The sequence below is a fragment of the Sarcophilus harrisii genome, chromosome 1, assembly GCF_902635505.1.
Source record: "Sarcophilus harrisii chromosome 1, mSarHar1.11, whole genome shotgun sequence".
Classification (NCBI taxonomy): Eukaryota; Metazoa; Chordata; class Mammalia; order Dasyuromorphia; family Dasyuridae; genus Sarcophilus; species Sarcophilus harrisii.
The window spans coordinates 135,151,532-135,178,405 of NC_045426.1; the positions used below are offsets into that span (position 1 = coordinate 135,151,532).

The 26,874-nt window shown below is 34.9% G+C and overlaps 1 protein-coding gene across 5 annotated transcripts in view; it reads right to left on the reverse strand.

The window, feature by feature from the left end:
• Window positions 1-24,093, reverse strand: part of PAIP1 (poly(A) binding protein interacting protein 1) — a 41,846-nt gene extending 17,753 nt beyond the window's left edge. For 2 of the 5 annotated variants that reach the window (XM_031964777.1, XM_031964770.1), the window contains exons 1-5: window positions 23,229-23,327; window positions 22,192-22,355; window positions 17,369-17,557; window positions 11,017-11,129; window positions 8,758-8,869 (exon numbers count right to left, since the gene is read on the reverse strand). In XM_031964777.1, coding sequence (XP_031820637.1) covers window positions 8,758-8,869; window positions 11,017-11,129; window positions 17,369-17,557; window positions 22,192-22,355; window positions 23,229-23,256 — 606 coding nt within the window. In that variant the 5' untranslated portion in view covers window positions 23,257-23,327. Of the gene's footprint in view, window positions 1-8,757; window positions 8,870-11,016; window positions 11,130-17,368; window positions 17,558-22,191; window positions 22,356-22,979; window positions 23,328-23,988 lie in introns of those variants that run through there. The other 3 variants (XM_031964785.1, XM_031964759.1, XM_031964764.1) reach the window with 3 other exon arrangements.
• Between the last annotated feature and the right edge of the window lie 2,781 nt (window positions 24,094-26,874).

Genomic DNA, 26,874 nt, shown 5'->3' on the forward strand with positions numbered 1-26,874 from the left:
GTAAGTTAGAGAAATTAAAGGTATCAGGGAAATAAAGGGGTAACATGGGAGCCCCTGTAGACTTCCTCCAAACAGTTCTAAAAGGGAGGTTGTCAGGAAATCTATGGTTCAGTAAATATGAGAATGATCAGGGATCACAGGAGTACAGAAAGGAACTTGCACAGGGAATATTTACAAGAACCTTAAAGGGAGACAAGTATTAAATATATTTACAAGAAACTCTTAGGGAAGGAGTAAAGAAGTGGGTTCCCAGAAGAGATAAGAGATCCTTCTCCAGGAAACATTCCTCTAAAAGACAGAAAGAAAAGGAATTTTAAAAGGATGTAGGGATGTGTGTGTTTCTTCTAAGCTTCTATAGGTCTGCTGAATTAAAGAAAAAGACCTAGCCATTTAGGATTTAAAATTTTTCTTAAAATTTAAGCTTTCAAGAGATTAAAAAGAGCCTCTAAGTTTTTCCTCCCTTGAAGATATGGGGAATGGCCAAAGTCATTGCTAGTAAGATGATATGTCCAAATCCAATCTCTCTGAAAAACAGTAGGTCCCCCAACACCAACTAGAGTCAGTTTCTCTCTAATGAGGACCCTTTGTGTCTCCATTCTCCAGAGTCCTAAAATCTGGATTTTAGAATTCTGTAGAAGGGTGTGGTCTTTTATACTTACCATTCTCTCTCTAGATAGACTCAACCACAAAGCTTGGGGAAATCTAGAAAAATCCCACTTTACACCTTAAAAATCTTCCTTCTTTTCCTATATGAGCAGTAAAACAAACAAACAAACCAACCCATGAGGCACATGGGTTTGGGGAAGAGATTGTATAGGCACTGCCATTTTGTTCCCAGGGACCTGTCTCCATCTCAAGTCTCAAATACTCAAGATACCCTATCAAAGAAGTTTAAAACTCTGGTGGGGGGAGGGGGAAGAGGGGAAGAAGAGAATTAATGAAGAACCAGGAGATAATAAGTCATGTTCCTTAGGAAGGAGGAGTGGGTGAGGAGAGAGAGAATTGTTGTTATCAGAAATAAAGGTTCAACCTAGAAAAGTGGAAAATTATTACAATAGGGGAGAGGGGAGGAGAAGAAAGCATTTACAGTATTTACATGCCATTTCAAAGATTTTGAGGAGTCTAAGAGAGTCTGGAGTTTTGAGGAAGAGGGTTTTTTAATCTCAAAAATATAAACTAAATTTCTGGATATTTAAATTTATATTGCATATGATTAGAATTACTTTCAATTGATACACTGATTTTAGAAATGTGTGCATTAATATTTAAGTATTATTACTAAAATTTTAAATCTATATCTGATTTAAGTTATTCCCCCCAAAAAATGGGTATTAAAAAAAAGTTCTCTGGTAACTTACCTAAAGAGGTCACATTTTTGTACCTCCTCTAAATAGATGGAATATATTTAAGATACTAAGTTTCTTTCTAAATTGTATATTATGCAATTTGTAAAATTGTATGAGTCAAATTTTAAAATTCTATCAGCCCTGTTTGACATAGGATGTTTTGTGAAGTTTTGCCTAAAATTTAGATATTACCTATATGCTGAATCTTAAAGTTTGTTTTTAACAAAGAAATATACTTAAAAGTAGAGTCTATAAAACTTAATAGAAAGTTATTAAAAAGGATTTGAAAAACAAGGGACAAGAAAGGTTGATTATAAAAACAATTGATAAGGTAAAAAAGACAATAAGCATGTACTGACATTAACAAGAATCAGGTTTATAGGGCTATGCTAATAAAAATCTCAAAAAAGAAAAGGCCTGCAATCTAGAAGTTTAAAAACAAACAAAACCAGGTACTAAACCCAATTGGGAAACAATCAAAAAGTACCTGAATTTGGAACATCCCATTAGAATTTAGGAAATCTCTCAAACTGAAGAAGCACTGGTTGATTTTAAAATAACTTTTCCAACTGATGTGTTAAAATTAGAAATCTGACTGTAAATTACATGATATTTCTCCATTTTTTAAATAAATTATGTTAAATTTGCATTTCAAGACTATTTGGATATCTCTTATAAAATTTAATTAAGTTATTTGGGGTTATTGTCATAACATTGGAACCTAAAATTGATAATTACCATGTGTAGGGAAAACCCAAAGCAACTCTAAGGATAGAAAAAGGCGAGTTGGACTCAGGTCCTACATATTCTCCTTCCTATCGTTATCTTTCATAAATAATGACATGCAAAAATGAATGCAAAACTCCAAATAAAGTGTGAAGAGAGCACAGTACAGTGGATTTCTGGATTAGTATTGCGAACTTCTCAACTTCTTTTAACATAGAACAAAATCACATTAGCTTTGTTGATTGCCATATTATCCCAATAACATATTAAGCCTGCAATATAATAAAACACCAAAATCTTTTTCAGAAGTGAAACTTTAAAGAACTTTTTCATATATTTATGTATGCCTTCAGTTTTACTTGAATTTAATTTTTTGTACTGAAATGCAAAATTTCATATTTATCCCTACTGAATTTCATCTTTTATTAGATTCAGCCCAATGACCATATCGAGATAAAATGTATTCCCATACAAAGAGTAGAATAGTCCTGTGATTTGATGAACTCTTGAGAAATAGGTACTATAGATTAAAATTATGAATTCAAAAAACATTTAAGCACCTATTGTGTGCAAGAATGCAATGATTCAAATTAAACACTTTACATTCTATTAGCAAATATAACACAAAAAGCATAATGCAACAGAAATTGAGGAGAGAAAGAATAGTCCACATATTTAGAGATCAGTAACAGCTTCAGAGGTGACCAACCCTTTCTATATAAAAGATAGAAATGAAGAGACAATGCATTATAAATATGGGAAAGAGTTGTGTGAATTTAGAGAGTTGGGAGATGGGACATCAAGGGAAAACGAATAGCCTCGTTTGACTGGAACATAAGTTTGGGATGAGATGGGTAAGGTAAAAGAAAGCCAGATTTTAGAAATTATAATTAAATTTAGTAGCACAACTCTTATTTATTATTTCTACTCAGATATAATGGATATCAGTCCAGGAAAGGGCCCTAAAGAATATTTTATATATAAGGAATCAGATCTAAAGAGCTGAAGTAATATGCAAGCATTACTTGGCGACTTCTATTTTAATACAAATGTCTGCTGAATGGCAACACACACACACACACACACACACACACACACACACACAAATACAAAATAAAAATTAGATGAACGAATACAGCATGCATGGAATTCTTTGTACCAAACTCAAGAAACAAGGGAATCAACCAGTATTCATTTACATAGTAGCTTCAGATAAAGTGGGCTTATTTATAAGTGCTCCTTGAACTAGTTTTTTGGCAATTGATTCACTAGACCATGTACTCTCTAAGTACTTGATGCATTGCCATCTCAGTATTTCATGCTTTTATATTCTAAGTGGGAATGTGCAAGACAAGTATATATAGTGACTTCGCATATTTTAAAAACATGTGACTGACTACTGAATAACAAGATTAATTTGCATAGACACTATAATTGCTACATGATATATATGACATATAATGTATAATACATATACATATATAATTGAGTGAAGAATTTAAAGAAACCTGGATTAGATTTGTATAAACTAATGCTGAGGAAAATAAACAGAATCATGAGATTCTGAGAAAGTGTCTTTCAGTTTAAGACTATAACAACAAGAATGGGATAAAAAAGATCACTAAAAAGAAGTTTAAAACTCTGGTGGGGGGAGGGGGAAGAGGGGAAGAAGAGAATTAATGAAGAACCAGGAGATAATAAGTCATGTTCCTTAGGAAGGAGGAGTGGGTGGGGAGAGAGAGAATTGTTGTTATCAGAAATAAAGGTTCAACCTAGAAAAGTGGAAAATTATTACAACAGGGGAGAGGGGAGGAGAAAAGAGCATTTACATGTAAGTAACCTACTATATATGTCAAGATATTGTGCTAAGGACTTTACAAATATTATCTCATTTGCTCCTCAATCAAAACAATCCTGGAAGGTAGGTGTTATTAATTTATCCCCGCTGTTTTACAGTTGAGTAAGTTGAGCCAGAAATTTAGTCACTGGCTCAAGTAAGTTTCTGAGGCAGAATTTGAACTCAAATCTTAATGACTTAAGGCCCAGCACTTTTCATTCACTGTAGCACCTAACTGCCTCAGCAGAGATGAGAAGATACCCTTACATGATTATGGTGTATTGTATATATTTTCCGACTTTAAAAAAAAAAAAATGTACTGATTCACAACAATCCAAAGAAAATATCAAAGGGCTCATAATGAAAAATGGCATCTACCTCCAGAGAAATAACTGATAGCATCTGAATATAGACCAACACATACTATTTTTCACTTTCTTTTTAAAATTCACATTTTCTTTCATAAAATGACTAATACGGAAATGTTTTACATGACTATACCTGTGTAACCTAGAATACATTGTTCACTGTGGGGGATGGGGGGAAGAGGAATAGAATTTGGAACTCAAAAACTAAAAAATCATCAACAACAAAACCCCACAATGTTTAATTATACTTCTAAAAAGCTTGGTGATTCTGACAGCAAATAGTGGTAGTTAATAACTTCCTTTCAACTTATGTGAACTGATGTTTAGTGAACAAAACCAGGAAAACATTGTGTGCAGTAACAGCAAGATTATGTGACCATCAACTATAACAGGAAAAATATTAAAAAAAAGAATGCATAAGAACAAAAAAAGCATTTTTTTTGATTCCCCCTTCTCTTTTTTCCTCCCTTTAAAAATATAATTATTATAATATTAAAAATATTTTTTGCTTTGGGATAGCTTTATGGGAGAGAAAAAGGAATACTAAAATTCTAGTGGTGAAAAAACAAGAGATCAATAAAATTTTATTTTAAAAAAAGAAAATTTTTGAGTAATTGGAGTAAGGGAAATGAATGCTAGGAAAAAACAAATGGGCTTGTCACATGAAGAGAACACTAAGGATAAAATGTAGAGAAGCAACAAACAGTTCATACACTAATATTATCCTCATGATACTAGGCAAAACTGAGGATTCCCTGTGACCAACTTAGGAGACTCTGACAAAAGTCACATAGAATAAGTAAGCACAGTTAGATAGTCATCTATATTCTTGGAGGAACATCTACATTAATAAGATTAAAGATTTATATAAGAATCTAAGTAACATTACATTTATCTGATATCAAAGAAATATTCTACAGTAATCTCTAACAGTCAAAATATCTTTTAACAAGGCTTCCTTTTAATGGATATTAAAATGTGCCTGGGCTACACTGTTTTAACTCTGGGATTCCCCCCATCCCCCAGTCACAATCTCCTAACTTAAAACAAAATATTTTTTCTATTAAAAATTTTTTTAGGTTACATATGTACATTTATTGTTTATGTACTTCCATATTAGTCACATTGGGAGAGAAAATCAGAAAAGGGAAAAAGCCTGAAAAAAAAAAAAAAAAAAAAAAAAACAGGATAAAAAAAGTGAAAATAGTGTGCTTCAATCCACATTGCAATGCTTTCCTGATTCTGCTCACTTCACTAAGCATCAGTTCACATAAGTTAAAAAAGTTATTAACTACCACTATTTGGTGTCAGGGTTACTAAGTTTGTTAGAAATATAATTAATGGATTCTGGACATGGGCTTAAGGTGTTGCCTTTGTAAGAAGATAGCCAATCTAATGGATTTTCTCTAATAGTTCGTCTGAAATTACTTTCCTACTTATGAATATAGCCAATTACAATACCTCACCAATTTGTGACCTGAAATTCAAGTGTGAAAAGGGCAAAATTGCAATGAGGTCTTTTAAAAGGCAACAGATAATAGAAATAAAGGCCAATTTACTTCACAGAAATGTCATTTTTATTATCTATAGTAACTATTTCTTCTACCAAATTCTTTTTCAGAGCTCCAGAAAGGAAACAAACATAACTGAGTTTATCTTAACACTCTTTCATCCAAACAGGTGGGATACAATGGGAAAAAGCAATAAATTTAGAGTCAGAACCACTTTATTATAAAAGTATGACAATGTACCAAGTAACTCCCAATCTCTTTGTCTCTGCAGTACTTACATCATCAGGTTGTTTTGAAAAGCAAATGAAATATACCATGCAAACTGTTAAGCATTATATATAAGTAAATTATTATCATTTCCCTTTCTTGTGCACTGGTAGAAAATGAGAAAAATGCCAAGACAAAAAAAGTCAAATTGCCCAGATAATCCAAGTAATTAAAAGCTGACCAAAATTCCCTGTACTAAATTAAGCTAGCCATTAATTCAAACCTATATACACACAGGTGTACTCAAATATTAATAAGAGGCTGAACAGCATATTGTGTAGAGCACTAGCACCTGACTTCTTGCATTTCCAGTACCTAGCACACAGTAAGCACTTAATGATTATTGATTGACTGTGGAAAGTCTGAGTTTAAGTCAAGTTCACTAATCTCTCAAGTAACTCTTAAAAATTTACTGAGAAGGTGCTATTTTGTGCCAATTGATTTAAGTTTCCTCACCTAGAGTTCCCTATATTAAAGAAATCATAGTTCTGATTTAAAAAAAAAATTATTGGAAAAAAAATGGGTTTTTGGGTGTGCTTATTTTGAACTTAGATAAAAAATGAAGAAGGAAAAAAAAAAAAAATATATATATATATATATATACTGCCAGGTATATAGCACAACACAAAAGAGGATCAAATATAAAAAAAAAAATTTCTACTTTAAAAAGGCCTACGTAATAAATAATTACAGTTTTCAAAGCTGCCAGCTTTTCTTTGCTTCCTTTGTAGATATTCTTTTATTCTCTGCTGTGTACTTTTTACTTTATTTTTTTTCCTTTGCCCTCCTATGATTTAAGTGCAGATATATATATATATATATATTTTCATATATATATTCATACACAAAAATAGATATCTGTAAATATGCACATATAAACACATATCCACATACGTAAGATCCTCCTATGCTTATTTCTATTCATCCTCTCTCTCTGAAAGTAGATAGCATCATCCTTCATAAGTCCAAGTCTTTCCACGTTTTTCTAAATCTACTAAATAATTTTTTGCTAACCCACCATAACATTCCACAATCTAATCACCTCCTAAAAAAAAACCTCCTTTTTTCCAATTTTCTGCATTTCTTCTATTTTTGGCTGCATAGGTTTTATTTATTCAAGAAAATGTTAATTTAATGTAATCAAAATTATCCATTTTACACTTCAACAATACTGTCACCTTATAATGTAATTCAAAGGTCTAATACTACTGAATCTATTTCTTCTACACCCTTTTTTCTTCTTTATTATCTCCTTTATATTACAAAGTTTAATAGTGTTTTCAAACATTTGTATCCTTCATATTAGTCTCCAATATTAGGAATTAAAAGCATTTAGTATGGATATGAGCCACAGATTATGCCAGAGGAATAAAACAATGTACATTTCCTGAACACTTAACTGGTATATGGTACTGTAATGAAATGTTTAAAAAAAAAAAAAAGGCAGAAACCTTTCCTTCACATAATTAATAAATTAAATGAGAAAGCAAATATATGTGACCATGTATAGAATACAATATAGAATAAATAACAGTGGTTAGTGCTATTTCAGAAGAAAGATTATTTATGGTCTAGGGTGATTCAGAGAAACTTTCACAAGTAAAGCTGAGACTGAATCTTAAGGGAATGACTTCTAATTTATTTCATATTCCCTTCTCTACAAATATGTACTGAGAGGAAAAATTTATAAGAACCATCTAATTGAGCTATTGTATTTGTCATGTCAAATGCAGGTCCTATATCAAGTAAAAATATTGGAGATAACCAATTTCATTTCATAGAATAATAAGATTTACTACAAGGAACTAGAAGAGACCTTTGAAGTTATTTAGCCCTATTCCTTCATTTTAAACATGAGGAAATAACTGAGGACCAGGGTAGTTAAATAAATTACCCGAAGTCCTTGAGGAATCTACAATTTAAATCACTGACATAAAATAGAGAGGTAGATAGGAGTTTGATTGTGAAAAGCTTCAAATGACAATCAAAAAGCATATAATATTTGTTAATAGCAGAAATTGCCTAATTCAAAACAGATGTTATCATGATGTAATAGCTATTGATCCAAAAACAGTGTATGAGAAACAGTGAAATAAGTCTAAGCAAAATTATTTTCATTTCAATTTTGGTTCCTATGTGCCATAATGAAATATTAGAATACCTTTAACTTTGTAATATAATACTTTTAAGAATAAATATCCCAAATATTTTCCAACTTACTGCAATTTTAATCAATGAATCATTAATTTTTCAAGACAACTTTAACAAATAATGATCTGCTTTACTTAACAATCATAATACACACAAATTACTTTTACAATTACTTTTTACTTAAAAATAATGGAAAAGTAATTGTCCCTGTTGTTCCAAATTCTTTTCCAAAAAGCTGATCCTCAAATTATCTTTTATTTATTTATTTTTTATTATAGCTTTTTATTTACAAGATATATGCATGGGTAATTTTTCAGCATTGACAATTGCAAAACCTTTTGTTCCAATTTTTCCCCTCCCCCCCCACCTTCTCCCCCAGATGGCAGGATGACCAATACATGTTAAATATGTTAAAGTATAAGTTAAATACAATATATGTATACATGTCCACACAGTTATATAATTATTTTTTTTAAACAAAATGACGAATATAAAAACTACTCAACAATGTAAATGTTTTCAAGACATCAATAAGAATTATGCTTTCTTACCTCCAAATTAAGGTAAAGTTCACCCAAGAAAAGTACAAAGGAATGAAATCGTTTTCTGGTAGCTTCATCTCCTTTTGCAGCCTGATCTTTGTTTTCATACTCAGTTCGACATCTAACACACACAAAGATAAAAACTCTCAGGATTTTAAAATGTTTTCATAAACATTTCTTCTGAGTTTATATTCTCACAAAATCAACTATAAAAAAATTAGAAAATGTCTTTAAAAATAATGTGTGTGCATACACATCCAAATATATAAAAATAATAAACATCAATTCAACAAAGATGGGCACCTATTTAAACAATTCAATAAAGTAACTTCTAATATGCAAAAAGGTACTAAACTAAGTACTAGGAATACAGATAGAAACAGTCACTATTCTTAAACTGCTTTAAGAAAGAGAAAGGAGGGAAAAACAAAGTGATATTTAAGTACACAGGATAGGTAAAGATGTCATGTAGGAGATATTTAAGCTGTGCTTAATGGAACTGTAACCACAGATATGAGGAGGGAGTGCATTTTAGGCACAGAGGACCACTTGTAGAAAAGCAGAGATGCAGGAAATCTAATGCCAAAAAAGGGAAGTAGCTAAAAGGCCAATTTGTTGGGATCAGAAAGGCATAAGGATATATGGCAGCCAAATAGTGAAAGGCAGGCTAAGGATTTTATATTTTACACTACAAGCATGTATGGGGGGAAGAGGGAGGGAGGGATGGAAAAAGTAGGATATGTTTTAGGAATAATAATTTGGCAACTGACTAGAAAGTAGGATGGATAAAAGATGTGACAAAGGGAAACCAGTGAGAATGTTGTTCTATTGGGACTTCAGACTACACCTCCTAAACATCAAATAAGTATTACTACATGGGGGGAAAAAATTCAATGTATTGTTGAGGAAAGGAATTAAGGAATTTCTCACCCCAAGACACAGACTCTGAAAGACTCACCTACTAATTAACTAATCTTTCTTTGTGCCTTCCTGATGACAGGAAAAAATAATGATGATTGTTGGAGGGGATGCGGGAAAACTGGGACATTGATTCCTTTGACTGTCAATCTCACTCATGATCACTGGCAACCTCAAAGTTTATTCAAGTTTAAAAAACCCATAGGTCGAATATATTGATTTACCATAAATCTTCCCTAACTCTTCCCCATCCTATACAATTTCCTCAATACTGCAAAGATCCTCGATTTCACTTGTGTGGATACTTCCTCCAGGGCAACCTCTCAACAATTTAGTAGACAAAACTTCAAGATTTGCTGTGGTCAAAAAATTCAGTCCTTCCATCAATTTGGGGTTAAGCTTCTTTAATTTTAATTGAGCTGATCCCACCTGACAAACATTTAGTCCACTTCCAAATATGTATTCAAAACCTTGGGAGATTTATCAAAGCTTATGTTTTTCCCTCATGATTTCTCCAGCCTTTTCCATCCCACAGTGAGGATTTTAGTGGAGGAAAGTCCTATGTGCATAAATGAAAAAGCCCAATCCTTTTAAAAAGTTCTTACTTATATAAGTTTGTTTTACTGTGAGTAAAGGAGAATTCTGTTCCATTTAATAGTGAAGGATTTTTAATTCATTAACCTTTATTACATCCGCAAAGTAAAAATTTCAAAGCAAAAATCCAAACAACCTTCTATTTTCAACCCATTGGCCTACTTTCAAAAGATACTTTCAATCGATAACCATCTCAAAGTTGCAGTGTAAATAGCTCTCTTTCCTTGCCCCTACAGACTTCTATATATACTGGGTAGCATCTCAAGGTCAATAAAAATTTGTTTGTAATAAATATGCTGTCAGTAATTTTAAATACATTAGTGTTAAATTATGTTTGCTTTTGAACTTTGGGGAAAATGTTAAATAAAAAAGTTTATCTTTTAAAAAATTAACTTTATTTTTCTTTTAGAAGAGATAAGTAGTAACCTAACCCATACAGATTAGGATATTGAGGCAGGATAACTAACCCCCAACACAGTGTTCATATAGACTAGGCTGTCTGTGCTTTTGTCCTGCTCAAGAATTCCATCTTCATCTGATTTTATATACACCTTAGAAAGTGAAAAACATGCAGCATAGTTGGATACATTCAAGAGGGTAAGAATAAAGAATCACAAGTTAACATTATAATAGGTAGCTAGGAAATAAAAAAGGATATAATACCAAGGCTGATTTAAATGTCTGTAATTTAAAAACTCAAGATGAAAATGAAGGAGGTATGGAAGAACTTTATGAATTACATATATTTTCCATTACCTTTTAAGTAGTAACTGCCGGAAATTTCCACTTTGTGGACTAATGGTTAGATGATGAGACAAATAATTACACAGCCTTGCTCCCATGTAAGAGAAATGTGGTACAGTTGTGGCCTTTTAATAGAAAATAGGAATACAATAATTTTTACATGAAATAAACCATATATGTAAATTAATTTTTAAAAATACTTTAAAAATGAAAACAAAATTATTCCAGAATAAATGCATTTAAGAAACTGATATATTTCAACACAAAGAACTGGCTATATTACTAAGCAGATAAATGTCCAAATGTTTGGAATAAAACAGTCTTCCCCAATGTTTACTTAATGAAGCAAATTCAAGAGAAAAAAACTTTTATTGAACTTTATTCCTGTGATAAAGTTCAAATACCTAATACTCAATACAATAGTATATTCAAAACCCACTAGGTTCAAACTAATTAAGAGCACCAGAGGGGATGCTAGAAATGACATGTCTTTTAAGAAATCCTCTTTTTCAGTTAGGTATGATAGCACAACCCTGTAATGTAGTCCCTTCTACTGAGGATGAGGCACTGGTGCCTTTTTCAGTTAGAGAAGTTCTAAAGTGCAGAAGGGCTAAAGGAAATCATATTCATATTAGTAAGAAAACACAATCTATAATTATATATATGTATATACACAAAACACACATACATAAAACCAGCAGGAATTTTTACGTTATAAAGACCTTATAAATGAACTCTACTCAAATTCCAAAGAATATGTTCTACCCCACTTAGAACTTATAAAAGGTCTTACAGAATGACAAAATTTACCCATGTTAAAGAAAAAAAAAATATATATATACATATATATATATATATATATATATACACACACATACACAAATACACATATGTACATATAGTTGTATTTTCTGTATGGCAACATTATATGATTCTTAGTTTCTGTTACCAAATTTCAGTTCCTTAATTGCTTAATACCTTAAAATTTCCTCATCTGTATTAAAATATTTTAAATACACAAGTTACATTCTCCTCAATGAAAATTTTTTTAAAATTCATGTTCTGAGGCCTCACATCAGCAAAAATACATTAGGACAGTCAATTCCATATTTAGCTTAGAACACAGTTCTAGATTTTAATGACCAATGAGAATGCGAATTCTAAATTTCTATCTTGTCTTTTTATTATATATATTTTTTGCTTTTTGCTTTTTTGGGGGCAATTGGGGTCAAGAACTTGCCCAGGATCACAGAGCCAGGATGTGTTAAGTGTCTGATTCCTTCATTGCTTTTAATCATAATAGCCCTTTGATATTTCACTTATGCAGATTTTAAAAATCTAGTTACCTAATTCCAGAGTTCAATGACCCAACTATAACATTCCTAAAAGTAGAATTGAGAAATTATATAAAGAGAGAAAGGAAAATTTAATTCCCCTTCCAATTTCCAAATATTAAGTAAAAAGTGCACAATAAAATCTCAATATTGCATGATTAATGTAAATTAATTAATCACATTCCTTATGCCAAAATCATAAAGGCATTCTATTGTATTATTTTTGTAAAGAACAAATGTCCTCTCTATGGGTTAATTTTGACAACTTTGTTAATTAGTGATTTATTGCAATCTTTTGGAATTTTGTTTTGAAACTATTAAAGGCCATACATAAATACAGCCATTAAAATAGCTAGGTGGAAAGACTTTCTTGGTGATGGATAAGATGGGAATTGAAATGAAATAAAAAAACAAGATTTAGAACTAACAACTTTTAGTAAACAAAATGAGTTTGCTTTCCTATCGCATTCAGAAATTAATCTAAAGATGCTTAAGCAAGTCATTTTACTATTGCTCTTAGTAAAGACCAAGTTCTTCCTGCTGTCAAGGAAAGTCTAGTTCTCCCCAATTAAGAGTGTGAACTGTGTCCCTGCCCTTGGGTTTTTTCTATTTGTATCCATAGTGCTTGGTCTGTAGTAAGCACTTAATAAAATGCCCCCTTTTCCCCATTTATTTACTTATTATCATATCAGCACAAAAGTTAACAACTGCCACAATTCTGGCAACCATATCCAAGAGAACATTAGACTCAGCTTTGCAAAAAACTATGGGGAAATCTTCAGCAATTCTATTTTTGGCTCCACACAAAGTTCCTCCTATAGTTTAGTGGTTTTACAGTATTCAAGGCAGTAAACCAGAAATACTATTCATATCTCTTCTAGTAATACCTAGTATTAGAGACCATAATACAATAAAACAATGTACCAGTTTCCTTTGAAGGTATTTTGTTAAAACTAGCTATCCTAATCCACAAATACTGAAAAGGACAAGTTTTTAAGGAAAAACAAAACAGAAAGGCACAATGTGATACCTTTCTCAATAATTCAAAGTTGTGACTGAATGAATCTATGAAAGAAACTTTTAAAGCAATAATACAAACAAAAAGCACCATATCATCCTATGTGCTGGGAATACAAAGTAGAAAAGTAAGAGTCTTTCCAGAAGCTTGAATTCTAATGGGGGACACAACACATATAGGTTTCAGCTACAAATTAGATGGAAATGTGTAATGGCCCTTAGAATGCAACAGCAAAACGTCTATCACTGTCAATTCCACTGATAAAAATCTTATTTTGACAGTGCCAATGGCTTTGGAGAGAAGAACTTCATTTTCATTAAATGTGACTATGAACCTGTCTGCCGGAAGCTGCATTTGCAGTCCAATTCTCTCCAAGCCCCTTTCTTCATCTATTAAATAGGGATTCTACTATTTGCAACAGGGCTTCTTAAAAAAGCAAAACAAAACAAAACTGTGAAGTACTCCATAAGTTTAAATTACCATTTCAGATTACTATTTTATGTATTTAAAGACTTCTAATACTACTAGTACTCTGCAAACTACTACAAAATCAAGTGATATCCTTAAACTTTTCTCAGCAAGAACCTATATATTTTGCATCAAAATGTTCTTAGAAAATTTTAAATGCTTTTTCTATAAAATAATTTATTTTTGAAAATATTAGTGGAAAAAAAAATTCATCAAAGTAGCTCAAGATAAGTCAAAAAGAACACTCTGTCCCTAGCATCTGAAAAACTGCCTCAGTGGCCATGTAGTTTTATAAAAGCTAAAGCCTAGGTTTCATGTTTGCAGATGAGGAAATTGAGGGATCTGATCTCAGGACTTCCTCACTCCAGTACAGCAGCCTGTCCACCTAATTATCTCAAGTGTAGGTGAAGCAGGAGCTAAATTTTGATTCCTCTCTCATTTATTTAGTGTTCCTCCTTCTCTTAATCCTTCTAGAGATTAAAAAATACAAAAGAAAAGCTGATTTTTCTGTGCAAATCTTTCTGAGGCACACTACCTATTATTCCAAATGCATACCAGGAAAATGGATCCAAAAATTCTTGCCATACTTTCTTCTAGTTCTAAGGACATTCTAAATTCTAAATTTAGAATTCTAAACATATTTTGTTTAATTCTTGGCCTATTTTTTCCTCCATTTCACTAGAATTTTTCATATTCAAAAATTAAAGTAACATTGGAACCTTCTGGAAAAAGACACTATTGTAGGGAGTGGGGATCAAGTGGTGTTAGGAGGGTGAAGGTACACATGGGTAATTTCTGCTAAGCTTGGCAGATTAGGATAGGGAAGTATCGGAGTATACTAGAGCTAAAGCTGACTGTCTATCTGAACTAGAGCTGATAGGAATTCGGTGAACCTCAAAGAAGAACTACCAGGCTATTTAAGGAAGAGTAAACCAGCTTAGATCAGAAACAAAAGAGGTCTGTACTTCTGTGCTGATCAAACAGTGTGTGTGGCTGCTGCTGGACTTTTAGCCTAGGCAAGAGAGGGAGACCAGACCAAAAAAAATTTTTTAATTAAAAAAATAAATAAAAATAAAGGGAATGACTACTTACTCTAAAGTCTGGAACATAGTAGGCACTTAGTAAATGTTTCCCCCTACTGGCCTTAAAAAAATCCTATTTTAATTTCACATAGTTTTATTGCTATAATAGAGCTACCATAAGTCCCAATTTTAAAAAGTCAAAAACTAGGAAAAAATGGTCTTTCTAGGCAATAGTTCTACAAGACAGCACAGCACTTTTTAATCTCTTGAATGGGTTTCTGTTTGTTTTTGTTTTTTTTAAACAATATTTTGATTTGGACTAGTTATCTGTATACTGTTCTTATCTTTTCTAGTAAATGATAAATCCTTTTAGGGCAAATATTATGGCTTGTTCATCTTTTACAAAATGCATCTAACATAATATAGAACTTAAACTACTAGTTAAATGAAAGCTTTATTTTTCCCTGGTGAATTAAAAACTACAATATTTTTAAGTACTATGATTCTAGGTCTGCTCTTAATTTGCCACACCTTCTTGATCGATTAACAGATGAACAAAACTTACCCCCCCCTCTCCAAATTATAGGGTTGCTATAAATGGGCAGAAATGAATTTTAATTCCTTTTATTTTTCCTTGTTTACCATTAGAAGTAGGCAATTATACCTACCTCATTACAGAAAAGTGCTAGACTAATGTTCAAAACTGATTTCTAGCCTGAGTTAATATGGGCATTTTCTTTCTTTGTGAGAAGGGGTAGAATTTAGTACTGTTTTTCCCCTTGGGTATTTCAGAGGAAAACTAAATCCTAAATAATTACAAATAAAGTTTAATTTTTTTTTAAGTAAGCAAAGGAAAAGGAAAGAAGATAAAATACATAGATTTGAAAATCTCTCAATATGAGAGTACACTGACTTTATCATTATATGCCAAATCTATGAAATGAAACGACTTTTATAGTGCCTGAAAATACTAATAAGGAAATAAATAGTAAAAAAAAATTTTAAAAGACTTTCTTCACCAAGTAAAAACTAAAACTCTGGAAACTTAAAAAAAAAAAAAAAAGCCATTAATTTGTCTCTTCCCTCTTTTTCCCCCAAACTTGTCTCATCATCTTTGATGATTATGCCTCAAGAGATGCTCCTGAGTGTTATGATGAAGAGTGGATAACATAACAAAAACAAAAACAAAACCAGAACAATGTGGATTGGGTTTTAATTAGAATGTCATCTTCCAAAATTGTTTTTTTTTTTTTTTTCCCCCACATACAAAGATCATCCTCTATCAGTAGGCTCTGAAGGTCAGGTTGTTTTTTTTCCAGTAATCACAAAGGAATGCAATAAAACTTTTATTCTCTTTCACCCAATTCCCTGTGAATAACTACATCCATTTACAAGATTCCTGGCTATTTAATTTACAAGTGAAATCTGTGCCTGTATTAGACCAAACTGAGCTAACCAGCTCCAATAATTATGTAGAAAGATCTATGCCAATATGTGAGAAAATACTAAACACAGGAAAAAAATAAGTTTTCTCTTCATATTGTGACTATTCTGAACAAAAGTACATAACTTCAAAAAACCCCGAAGTTTCATCATAACAGCTAACACTTTTTACAACATAATTTATGTTACCTTCTTTGAGTCTCATGACGACTTGTAGGGTATATATTATTGTCCCAACTTTTACAGATAGGGGAATTGACGTAGACAGTAATTAAGTGACTTGAATAGAACAACACAATTAGTTAAATATCTATGGTGGGAATTGAACTTAATTCTCTTGTCTCCCAAGTCCAGCCACTTAGCTGCCTAACAAACTTTGGGCTAAAGAGGAAAACATTAAAACCACAAAGGATCAAACGTTTAGAATTGGAAGGGACTTTACTTAAGAGGTTATAATTCTAATATCTTTATTTTATAAATGAGGAAATGAAAGCTCAGAGGGCTTATTGGAAAGCCAGTATTTTAATTTGGTTGTCTTATCTCAAATTCAACATTGTTGCACTATATACCATACTGCACAGTGGGAAAAAATTTTTAAATCACTGCTAATTCAATTAAATAAGTTGAAAAGTTAAACTACTTTGTATGATTTATAAACAACTCTATGGCTTTTATTCAAGATCCTATCGCTAACATGAGGATGGGAAAACAACAGAAAAAGGATAAAAAGGGATTGGTTATAAGGTTCACAAGATCAGAGACTGTCATATTTAAACTGCTTTTTATAAACATTATTCATATGTGTTTTCTTTCATTTCCATTTCATGCTATTTAACTTAAGTCAAAGAAGGAAAAAAGAAAAATACTATTTCTAAATCTTATAGGTAAAAGAAGGGAGATAGGAATAGTCTTCTGCTCAATGCAATTTAATAAAACTCAGTAAGCTTAAAAAGGTGAAATGAGTATAGGCTATCTGTTAAACCTTTCAAGCATTGGATATTACCTATTTCTCTGGGGGCCAAAAAAGCTAGCTAGTACTTAAAGGATTAAATGATGTCAAGTCAAAACACAGACCATACCTGTTGGTAGATGAGTTCCACAAGGTCTAGTAAAGCATCATCAGTAGTGACCCAGCCTTTAAGAGTCTCTGCAAATTGATCGATTTCAGTTTCAAAACTTCCTGGCTGTTCTGTAAGATGATTCAAAAACTCCTGTACATATTCTGTAAGAGTAGGATAACCATCACATCCATCTTCATAGGAAGAATCCTACAAGATAACCACACATAATACACATGAAATTCATGAGTAAATCTCAGGTAATGTCTCTGGTAATACAAACTATAGATGTTTCTACCACTTAGAATCTGATTTGGCTAACACAACCAGTTTATGTTGAGGAAAGACTTGAACTTCTTCCTCCAAGATATCAATTATAAAAATTTAAGGAATTATTTTTATATATAACTTAGGGAAGATCTCCAAAGGCTATGAGTTAAGAAAAGTATTAATAGAAGTTCCCTTCACTAAAGGCATTTCTTAATTTAGCTCAAAACGAGCCCCCAAAACTTGGATTTTGAGGTGAAAAAGTTGCATTTAAGAATATCTTACAAAAGATGGTGAATACCGTATAATTCATAGGTCATAAGAGATGGACCTAAAAATTAAATTTTTTTAAAAATGAAAGACAGATAATTGGTAACACCACTAAAGCAAACTGTTAAAATTTACTGTTAAAATATTTTGAACATTTTTCAAATAATCCCTACACAGGTTTTACTCTATGACCAAAACTATTGGGAAAACTGACTAAGTCTGGTAGAAAATAACTCCAGACAAATACTTCAATCTATAAACTATTGTATATACAATAGTATATCATCCATATATACTATATGTACCAAGATAAGCTCCAAATGAATACATGGACTTAGAAGATATATTAGGGAGCAAATAAGTTGTCTGCTTAGATTTATGAATATGGAAAGAGCTCATGAACTGAATAAATTTTAAGATTACACAAGATAAAATGGATAAATTTTATTAGGTAAAATTTAAGTTTTTGTACAAACTCCATTTAGTAAAAATTTTAAAAAGAAAATCATTGGGAAAACAAATCCCTACAACATATTTCTCTGGTAAGTCTCATTTTTGGGATATAAAGACTTGATCAAATTTATAAGACTAAGAATCACTTCCCCAAAAGACAAATGATAAAAGGATAGAAATACATAGCTTTTATTTTATGGGAAAAATTAAAGTTATCTATCAAAGTCATATAAAAATACTTCAAACCAGTAATAATTAGAGAAATACAAATAAAGCAACCTTGAGGTTCCATTTCATACCTATCACACTAGAAAAGAAATTTTCAAGGAAATATATACTTCGAACACCTTAACTGTTTGTTTTCAGATTGGCTGAACAATTTCACAATTTGGAACTAAGATCATAAATTTATCAAACTGTGCATACTCTAAGCCAGCTATATCATTACTAGCCCAATACTTCACAGAAATTAAAGAGGAAAGGGTTATGTATGAAAAAAATCATATATGTATGTGTGTGTGTATATATGTAATTTTTTTATGGACACCTTTCTATGGAAGCTCTAAACTGGAAACTAAGAAATTGTTTTCTTACAAGAGGAAATGCTAAACAAGCTATGATATATTAATGTAATGGAATTTTATATTGTCATAAGAAATTAAGTGGAAGATTTCTGAGAAAATTGGGAAATCCTGTATGAAATGATGGTGAGCAAAGTAAAAATAACTAGGAATGCAATTTATATAATGATAATATTCATAGGTAAAAAATTTTCAAAAACTTTAGAACTACAATCAATAAACTGATAAATCATAAGTCCAAAAGAATAAAGATCAAACAAGTCACCTCCTGAAAAAGTAATGAAATTAAAATATAGAAAGATAAATTTTTGGACATGGCAATGTAGGAACAGTTTTGTTTGATTATGAAACTATGTAATTAAGAAATTAAAGACAAAATTCCTCAAAGGAATAAGAGGGTCAAATTAATTTCAAAAAATCTTGTGAAAAAAAATTTTTTTGAAGTCCCTATACAGGTCAAGGTTCCCATTCATAAAAACACAGATTTATTACAATATTTCCTTTGCATAATTGCACCACTCCATCCATTTCCCTTATCAAATCTTATTTCCAAAGAAATAAGCAAAAGAGGTAAGCAATTCAGGATCCAAATTCCAGATATATTTAATTCAGAAATTAAACAACTTTCAAGAACGATTAGATTTACAATTTACCATCAACTGATCAAATATAGAAAAACACATCAAGCCTTTACAAAATCCTTTGTACAGTAGTATCATGACTAATGGAGAAACAATGGATGACTAATAGAGAAACAAAAGGGTACCCGAATATAGTGACTTCCAAAAAGAGTAAGTGATAATTTGGGGATGAGGGGAAGGGAAGATGATTTCACCAGTATAAAGGAACTTGTTTGAAAAAAAATGAAAGACACAGGGCACAGCTGACATGAGGCTACCTGCATTAGCTAACAAAGTTTAAAAAGATCCTAAGAGCACACTCAGGTATGGACCTGAGTACAAAAAAAGTACAAAGTACAAAAAAAATTTGCTAATTCAAGGAATTTCTGTAATTAAAATAAGGAAGATTAAATCAAGTTTCAGATAGCTAAAGGAAACTAGTTACTAACTTGAAGTTGAGGCTTCAAAAAAGCTACAAACAAGGAGACATTTTTTCCCCTCCAGAGACCATAAGGATTTCGATGAAACTAAGAGTGAATTAACAAGTAAAAAGAATGATCCAAAAAAAAAAAAATCAGATTACAGGAAAAGTTTGGATTCATGAGCAAGTAAGAAAGCTGTGGTGGAAATAAGAACTAGCAAGTAAAAAGAATGACCTCCCCCAATCAGATTACAGGAATCTAAATTTCTAGAGCAAGTAACCTAGACTCTTAGGACCACAATTTCTCAATTGCAAAATGAGGTTAGACTAAATTATTCCAAAGCTCCTTTACAATTCTAACAGTTATTAATTCTAGTGTTTGGAAGAGATTGAACAATGCTTTGTCAAATGTAACTGAGTGATGAGACTTACTCTATATGTAGTTTTTAACCCAAAATTCACTTCTAATCTAGCAAGACTTCATGTACCTCAAGAACGCCCTGGAAAAATGGGCAATACTATGGTGCCACGATTTAGGAGTCATCTGTGTCATGCACTAAGCAGGACTAGTCAAGTACTTATTAGAAATAAATTCTCCTTCCCAAGGCAGGCCAACATTTTCTCTACAACTTGCAATTTTACAGAACCATCTAGAATAGTGGTGTCAACTCAAGGCCTGAACCAGATTAAAATGTAATTAAGAAATGTTTAGCAATATAAATAACAATACAACATAGATTAATTAATTTGTGGTTTTATTTGAATTTGACACCATTTAGTGTAGAGCATTGAAAAGTTAAGTGACCTGCCCAAGGTCACACAGCCAGTAGCTATCAAAGGCAGAAATTAAAAGCCAGGTCTTCCTGGCTTCTAGTTCAGCTTTATAGCCTCTCCCCAATACTATTTCTCTGATGTCTAAATTGCAAATATAAAATGAACATTATGAGAAAGAGACAATCTTTAGAGTAGAAATCTACCACTTTTCCCCTTGTCACGAATGACTACAACCAAAGTTCTCTACCAATGCTTCAATAGCTTCCTTCCATATTTGGTGTGACAAATAATTTCAGAAGTCTTGCCTACTCTCACCTGTGCTGTACATAAACAGAGACTACCATCCACTTTCAAATCCTCTAGGACAGATCGGCTTGTGTTCTTTTTGCCTACCCAACTTATTTTCTTCTTTTTCTACCTCATTTTTTCTCAAAGTGTCTTTAATAAATTTGAATTTTTCTTAACCATTAAGCTAAATAATCCTTTCTAGTTCTATAATGTAAGAAGAACAAAACAACAATTTAATCTTTATATAGAACTTTAAAGATTTCCAAATTGACTGCCTCATGATGCTTTGGGGTAGGTATTACATTTTACAGATGTGGAAAGAGAAGTTATGAAAACAAAGGTCTTATCAAGGTCACATAGCTACTAAGTAAAATGACTTAAGAGCTGGTCTCAACTATTCTTTAATCTATTAACAATCTTTTTTTTTTTCATATCTCTTTAACTAAAATCTATTTTCAATTTTTGAATGTATCTGGTACCATGTTGCCTTTTGCTCACTTTACCAATCCTAGATGACTGCATTTCTTGTATTTTTGTAATATTGATGTAAAAAAATTAATTAAAAGGGAAATTAATTTTATATCAAGATTACAAAAAAAAAAATAAAATAAAATTCAAGTACAGTGTTTTTTCCACATTTGCATTTTAAATGTTTTTCATTTATGTGTTACTACAAGGTGGTATATTTGAATGTGCTGATGTTTAAAATACAACAATTTGAGGTTACCTAATCACTTTGCTTCTAAAGCCCTAGCCTCAATTTTGCTTAGTCAAATAGTTAAAGATTGTCAAAGTAATCAAAATAACAGCCATATAATTTTCTCATAGTTGGATTTCTAGAATCAAAAACATTTTAATTATTGCAGATGACATATTTTTCTATTTTCATATTTTCTAAAACTTCTCAAGATTCATTTCTTCTAAAATATAATACAATTAAAGACATCTTTAAAGCCTCTAAGTAGGAATACACTTATTCTTCTATAAATTCAATCCTGAAATAGTTTACATACCATAAATATGATTAAAAATTTTTCATCATTTCCTTTATAGGTAAACTTCGAATACATATAATAAAACATCCCTCACATGCATAAAGATGCTGAGGACACAAGTGAATAATTAACAACTGTCACGAAACTAATGGTAACGAAAAATGCCGATACTTACTGTAAAATTAGAAGTGTAACCTGACGGATAAAATTCCGGAGCATTCACAGACAACTTCGACATCAGCACAGGTGCTACAACCACCTGGGGTTTAGCCATCGCCGTAGTACGCGGGGAGATTTTATCCTGAGAACTAGGTGGAGCTCTCGTAGGCTTCGGATGTTCTAAGAAAGAACAGAGAAAGATGTTAACTCTTTAAATTCCTTTGTGATATTGCTTACAACAGAAAAGCCCCCGAAGGGAGCCTTCCTTTTTAAAAGTTACAACGGAACGACAAAAAGTATGGCCATTTCTAAAGAAGAGGCGAAAACCCCGGAGAGAAGCTTCAGGTGTCGGACTACCTTTAGCAGCACAGTGGAAGCCCCGCCGACCAGAAGGAATGCCGAGGACGTTTGGGGAGGGGGAGCTGGAATTAAGAGGGGTCAGTACCCCAGTACCTTCCAAATCAGGGGGGAGGGGCTGGCTTTTTTCTCTCCCCACCGTGGGAGCGGTCGGAGGCTCGAACCCAGCCCTGCCCCGGGAAGCACAAAGGCAACCCCGCCGGCCTCTTTCCTCCTCCCCACTCCCCAAATAACTCAAACCATAAAAAGTCAACCAGAAACAAGCCTCTCCGTGGGCGAAGGAAAGGAGGAGGGGAAGGAGGCGGGCCACTGCTCCACGCCGAGCCGTCCCCAGTCCCTGGGCGCACTAAGGAGAGGGGGAGCGGTCGGTCTCCCGGGTCGGGGCGCACATAGGAGGAAGATCGAGGGGCAGGGGAAAGGCCGAGGCTTTACCGAGCCGCGGTATACCTGCGGGAGGCCCGCCCGGGGACGACCGGTCGGGGGCGGCCGGGAGCTCAGGCAGGGCCCCAGGCGGAGGGGACGTCTTGGGCGGCCTCAGCGGCTCGGGGGGCGGGGGCTGCTGCGGCCGCGGCCGCTCGCCAGGCTCAGCGGTCCCACTGCCGCTGCCGCCACCGCCTCCGCCGCGAAAACCGACGCCCTCAGGCCCGCCCCCTCCGCTTCCTCGGCCCCGGCCCCGGCCCTGGCCCCGACCAGCACCTGGGGCCCGGTCAAAACCGTCCGACATGCTCCTCCTCCAGCTGCTGCTACCACCGCCGCCGCCACCGCCGCCGCCGCTCCGGGAGGGAGGAGGGAGAGGGAGGGGGAGGGAACAGGGAAGCGAGAAGAGGGAGGGAGCCCGGGCTGCGGAGCTGCGCTCTCGCCTCGGCCCGCCCCCCGCGCGGCTCTGCCCCGCCCCACTCGGGCCTCATGGAGGGAGGGAGGGGAAAGTGAGAGGGAAGAGGGCTAGGCCAGATGGGACACCGAACCCCAACGCAGGGGCAGCCGCCTCGGTCCCGTACCCACCCCGCTTCTTCTCCTCCCCCGGCTCCGCCCTCTCCAATCTCTTGACTAGGAGTGCTACTCTAGGTCTCCCCCGCTCCCCACAGAGGAGATGGGGGGCACAACACGCGGCCACAGAGGCCGAGCAGACCCGGGAGCACCCCCGCGAGGGCCCGCGCTGCCCCGGGCTCCCCCTCCTCCACGGGAAGGCTCCACTCGGGACGCCCCGGCCCCGCCCCCCTCTCGACCCCGTTCCCCACCGCTCGAGGCACCGCCTCCGGCCAGGCCCAGGCCCCGTCCCCACCCCCTTCTGCTGCCAGCTGCCCAGAGCCAGAGGCCGCGCCCGAGAGTGATCGGGGCCTCCCTGAGGGACCGAGTCAAGGGCTCTATAGGGACTGCGGGGCTCAGCAGGCTCCGGACCGCGGCGGGGTGGGAGTAGGGATGGGAACTTAAGAGAAAAGGCGTCGCCTCACCCTACCCTGCCTGAGGTTCCCGCAGGGCTGAGCCACCTCTGCGGACGCCGCACCACGGAACCTAGCTCTCCTGACAGAACCGGGGTCAAAGCCACGGTTGTGAGGAGGGTGGGGCGGGAGCGGACGAGGGGGGAGGGGGAGACCTGTTCACTCCGCGCCGCCGCCGCAGCCGCAGGGGTCGTCCGGGTGCGCGCTCCGCTCCCCTCAGGCGGGCACTCACCGCAGTCTGTGCGCACGACCGTGCTTCCGCTCCCCTCCCCCCCAGCCCCTGCCCGCGCGGAGCGTGCCCGAAGACAGACGGACTGGGGCGAAGGGCCTGAGGAGCTCATTTCTCCATTTTCCTGTTATGCCCATTTAAAAAACTAAAACATCCATCCTGTTTGCCCCTGATTATACTCCGTGCTAACTGGGCGAGAGGGGGTGTTATACATCTTAAACCGAAAAAGACTTTAGGAATCACTTTGCGTAAATACCTCTGGTGGTAGAAAAGGAAATCCCTGTCCCCCGAAGCTACTTGCCCGAGGTCCTCCGGGGCAGAGCTCATTCCCTCCCCCCAGCCAAACTCCAGACCCCAACCCTAGTGCAATTTCCACTGCACCCTGAGGGAAAGGCGAGATAAGTGAGCGCTCCTGTTAGGGAAAAAAAAAAAAAAACAAACTTGTGAACCTTGCAGGACCTCAGCCTCTGCTAGAAAAGCAGCCCGGGCCAGTCAGGAGCCTGCCGCTTCAGAATGGGCCTCAGAAACTGCTGGGTCCTGCCAGGCCAACGTACCTCAGCCTCTGCTGGAAAACAAATAGCAACTATTCTAAATCCTGCCAAGGCAGAAAGATCCAGCCTCTTCTAGAAAAGGACCAGAAACGGTTCCAAGTCCAGCCGCGCTAGAAAGATCTTGTGCTCCCTCTTATAGAAAAGAAGCAGAGATTTATTTCTAAATCCTAGGTCCTCTCAGGACCTCTACCACCCGGGGCCGCTAAAAGGCGGAGGGGACCATTTAAGTAATTATAATGGATCCCGTTGTGAGTTGAATAAAAGCAGTGCCATAGAAATAACAGACATGCGGAGCCCTTTCAATGAAATGCCTATCTTTCATACCAGCGTTGTCGCCTTATTTACACTAAATACGATATTGTCAGTGGTAAAGCGCTGAGATGCTTGAACAGATGTGAGACTGTCAGAGGTGCGGCAAGAAAAACGAGACTTGCTTTGTGTTCTTGTTGCTCTTACTTACATTTTTTTATTCCTAACTTTACTGGAAGGCCTTGTATTTTTTTTTTCTTTTCTTTTTTTTTTTTAAATTTTTTATTTATTTAATAGCCTTTTATTTACAGGTTATATGCATGGGTAACTTTACAGCACTGACAATTGCCAAACCTCTTGTTCCAATTTTTCACCTCTTCCCCCCCCCTCCCCCAGATGGCAGGATGACCAGTAGATGTTAAATATATTAAAATATAAATTAGATACACAATAAGTATACATGACCAAAACGTTATTTTGCTGTACAAAAAGAATCAGACTCTGAAATATTGTACAATTAGCTTGTGAAGGAAATAAAAAATGCAGGTGTGCATAAATATAGGGATTGGGAATTCAATGTAATGGTTTTTAGTCATCACCCAGAGTTCTTTTTCTGGGCATAGCTGGTTCAGTTCCTTACTGCTCCATTGGAAATGATTTGGTTGATCTCGTTGCTGAGGATGGCCAGATACATCAGAACTGGTCATCATATAGTATTGTTGTTGAAGTATATAATGATCTCCTGGTCCTGCTCATTTCACTCAGCATCAGTTCGTGTAAGTCTCTCCAGGCCTTTCTGAAATCATCCTGTTGGTCATTTCTTACAGAACAGTAATATTCCATAATTTTCATATACCACAATTTATTCAGCCATTCTCCAACTGATGGACATCCATTCAGTTTCCAGTTTCTAGCCACAAAGGCCTTGTATTTTAAAGGCAACACTGCTTAGAGGCATAAGAAAAGGAGGTTGCATCCCAGTGACGAACATTCTCAGGTAACAGGGTGGACTTGTGGGAAAGATCTTTGTAAACCAGTTCCCAAAAACATTCCTACTTGCCGCTGTAAATTTAAGAAAACAAACAAAAACTTCAAATGAAAAATCATTAGAAGCTTTCCCAAGAAAAGCAGACATAAGAATATGTGCTTCCCATTATTATTTGGTATTGTTTTTAAATTATATTGACGTTTTTACACAGCAATGACAAAATCGAGATCAAGACGTTAGAAATACAATTTAAAACTTTTTAAGGAAATAATGACAAATTGTTGAAGGAATAATCAATGCTCGTGGTTCAGATGTTCCAATATTATAAAAATGACTGCTACATAAATGTATTGGTATTATGCCTCTCAAATGATCAGGGCAGTACTTTTAGAATTATTCAAAATAATGAAATTCAGTTAGAGGAATAAAAGGTCTGAAATCTCAAGGGGAAAAAGTGAAGAAAGATTGGATTTATAGGCTGAAGGTCTATAAACAAAAGCTGGTATATTATAAAGGGGATTCTTGTTTAAGTTGGGTTTGGATGACAAGGCCACTAAATCCCTTCCAACTCAGATTTTCTGATTATTAGCTTTACTGTTCATTATCTATTATGATATTGAGTGGATCAATTTAATTTCTTTGGCTCTTAAATGTTTCTCTATAAAATAAGGTTAGATTCCTAACCTGAGAGTCTCAGGCCTTTTAGGGTTATTGCAAGTAAGATGTCTCTGAATCTCTATATGAACCAAACACTGTCATATTTATCATTGCTCTATAAACTTAATGATGAATTATACACTATGCATTTCTATTTTTCAAATATCTATTTTTATTATAATTAATAAAATACAAATTTATTTAAAGTAATTTACAATAGGTTTTTTGT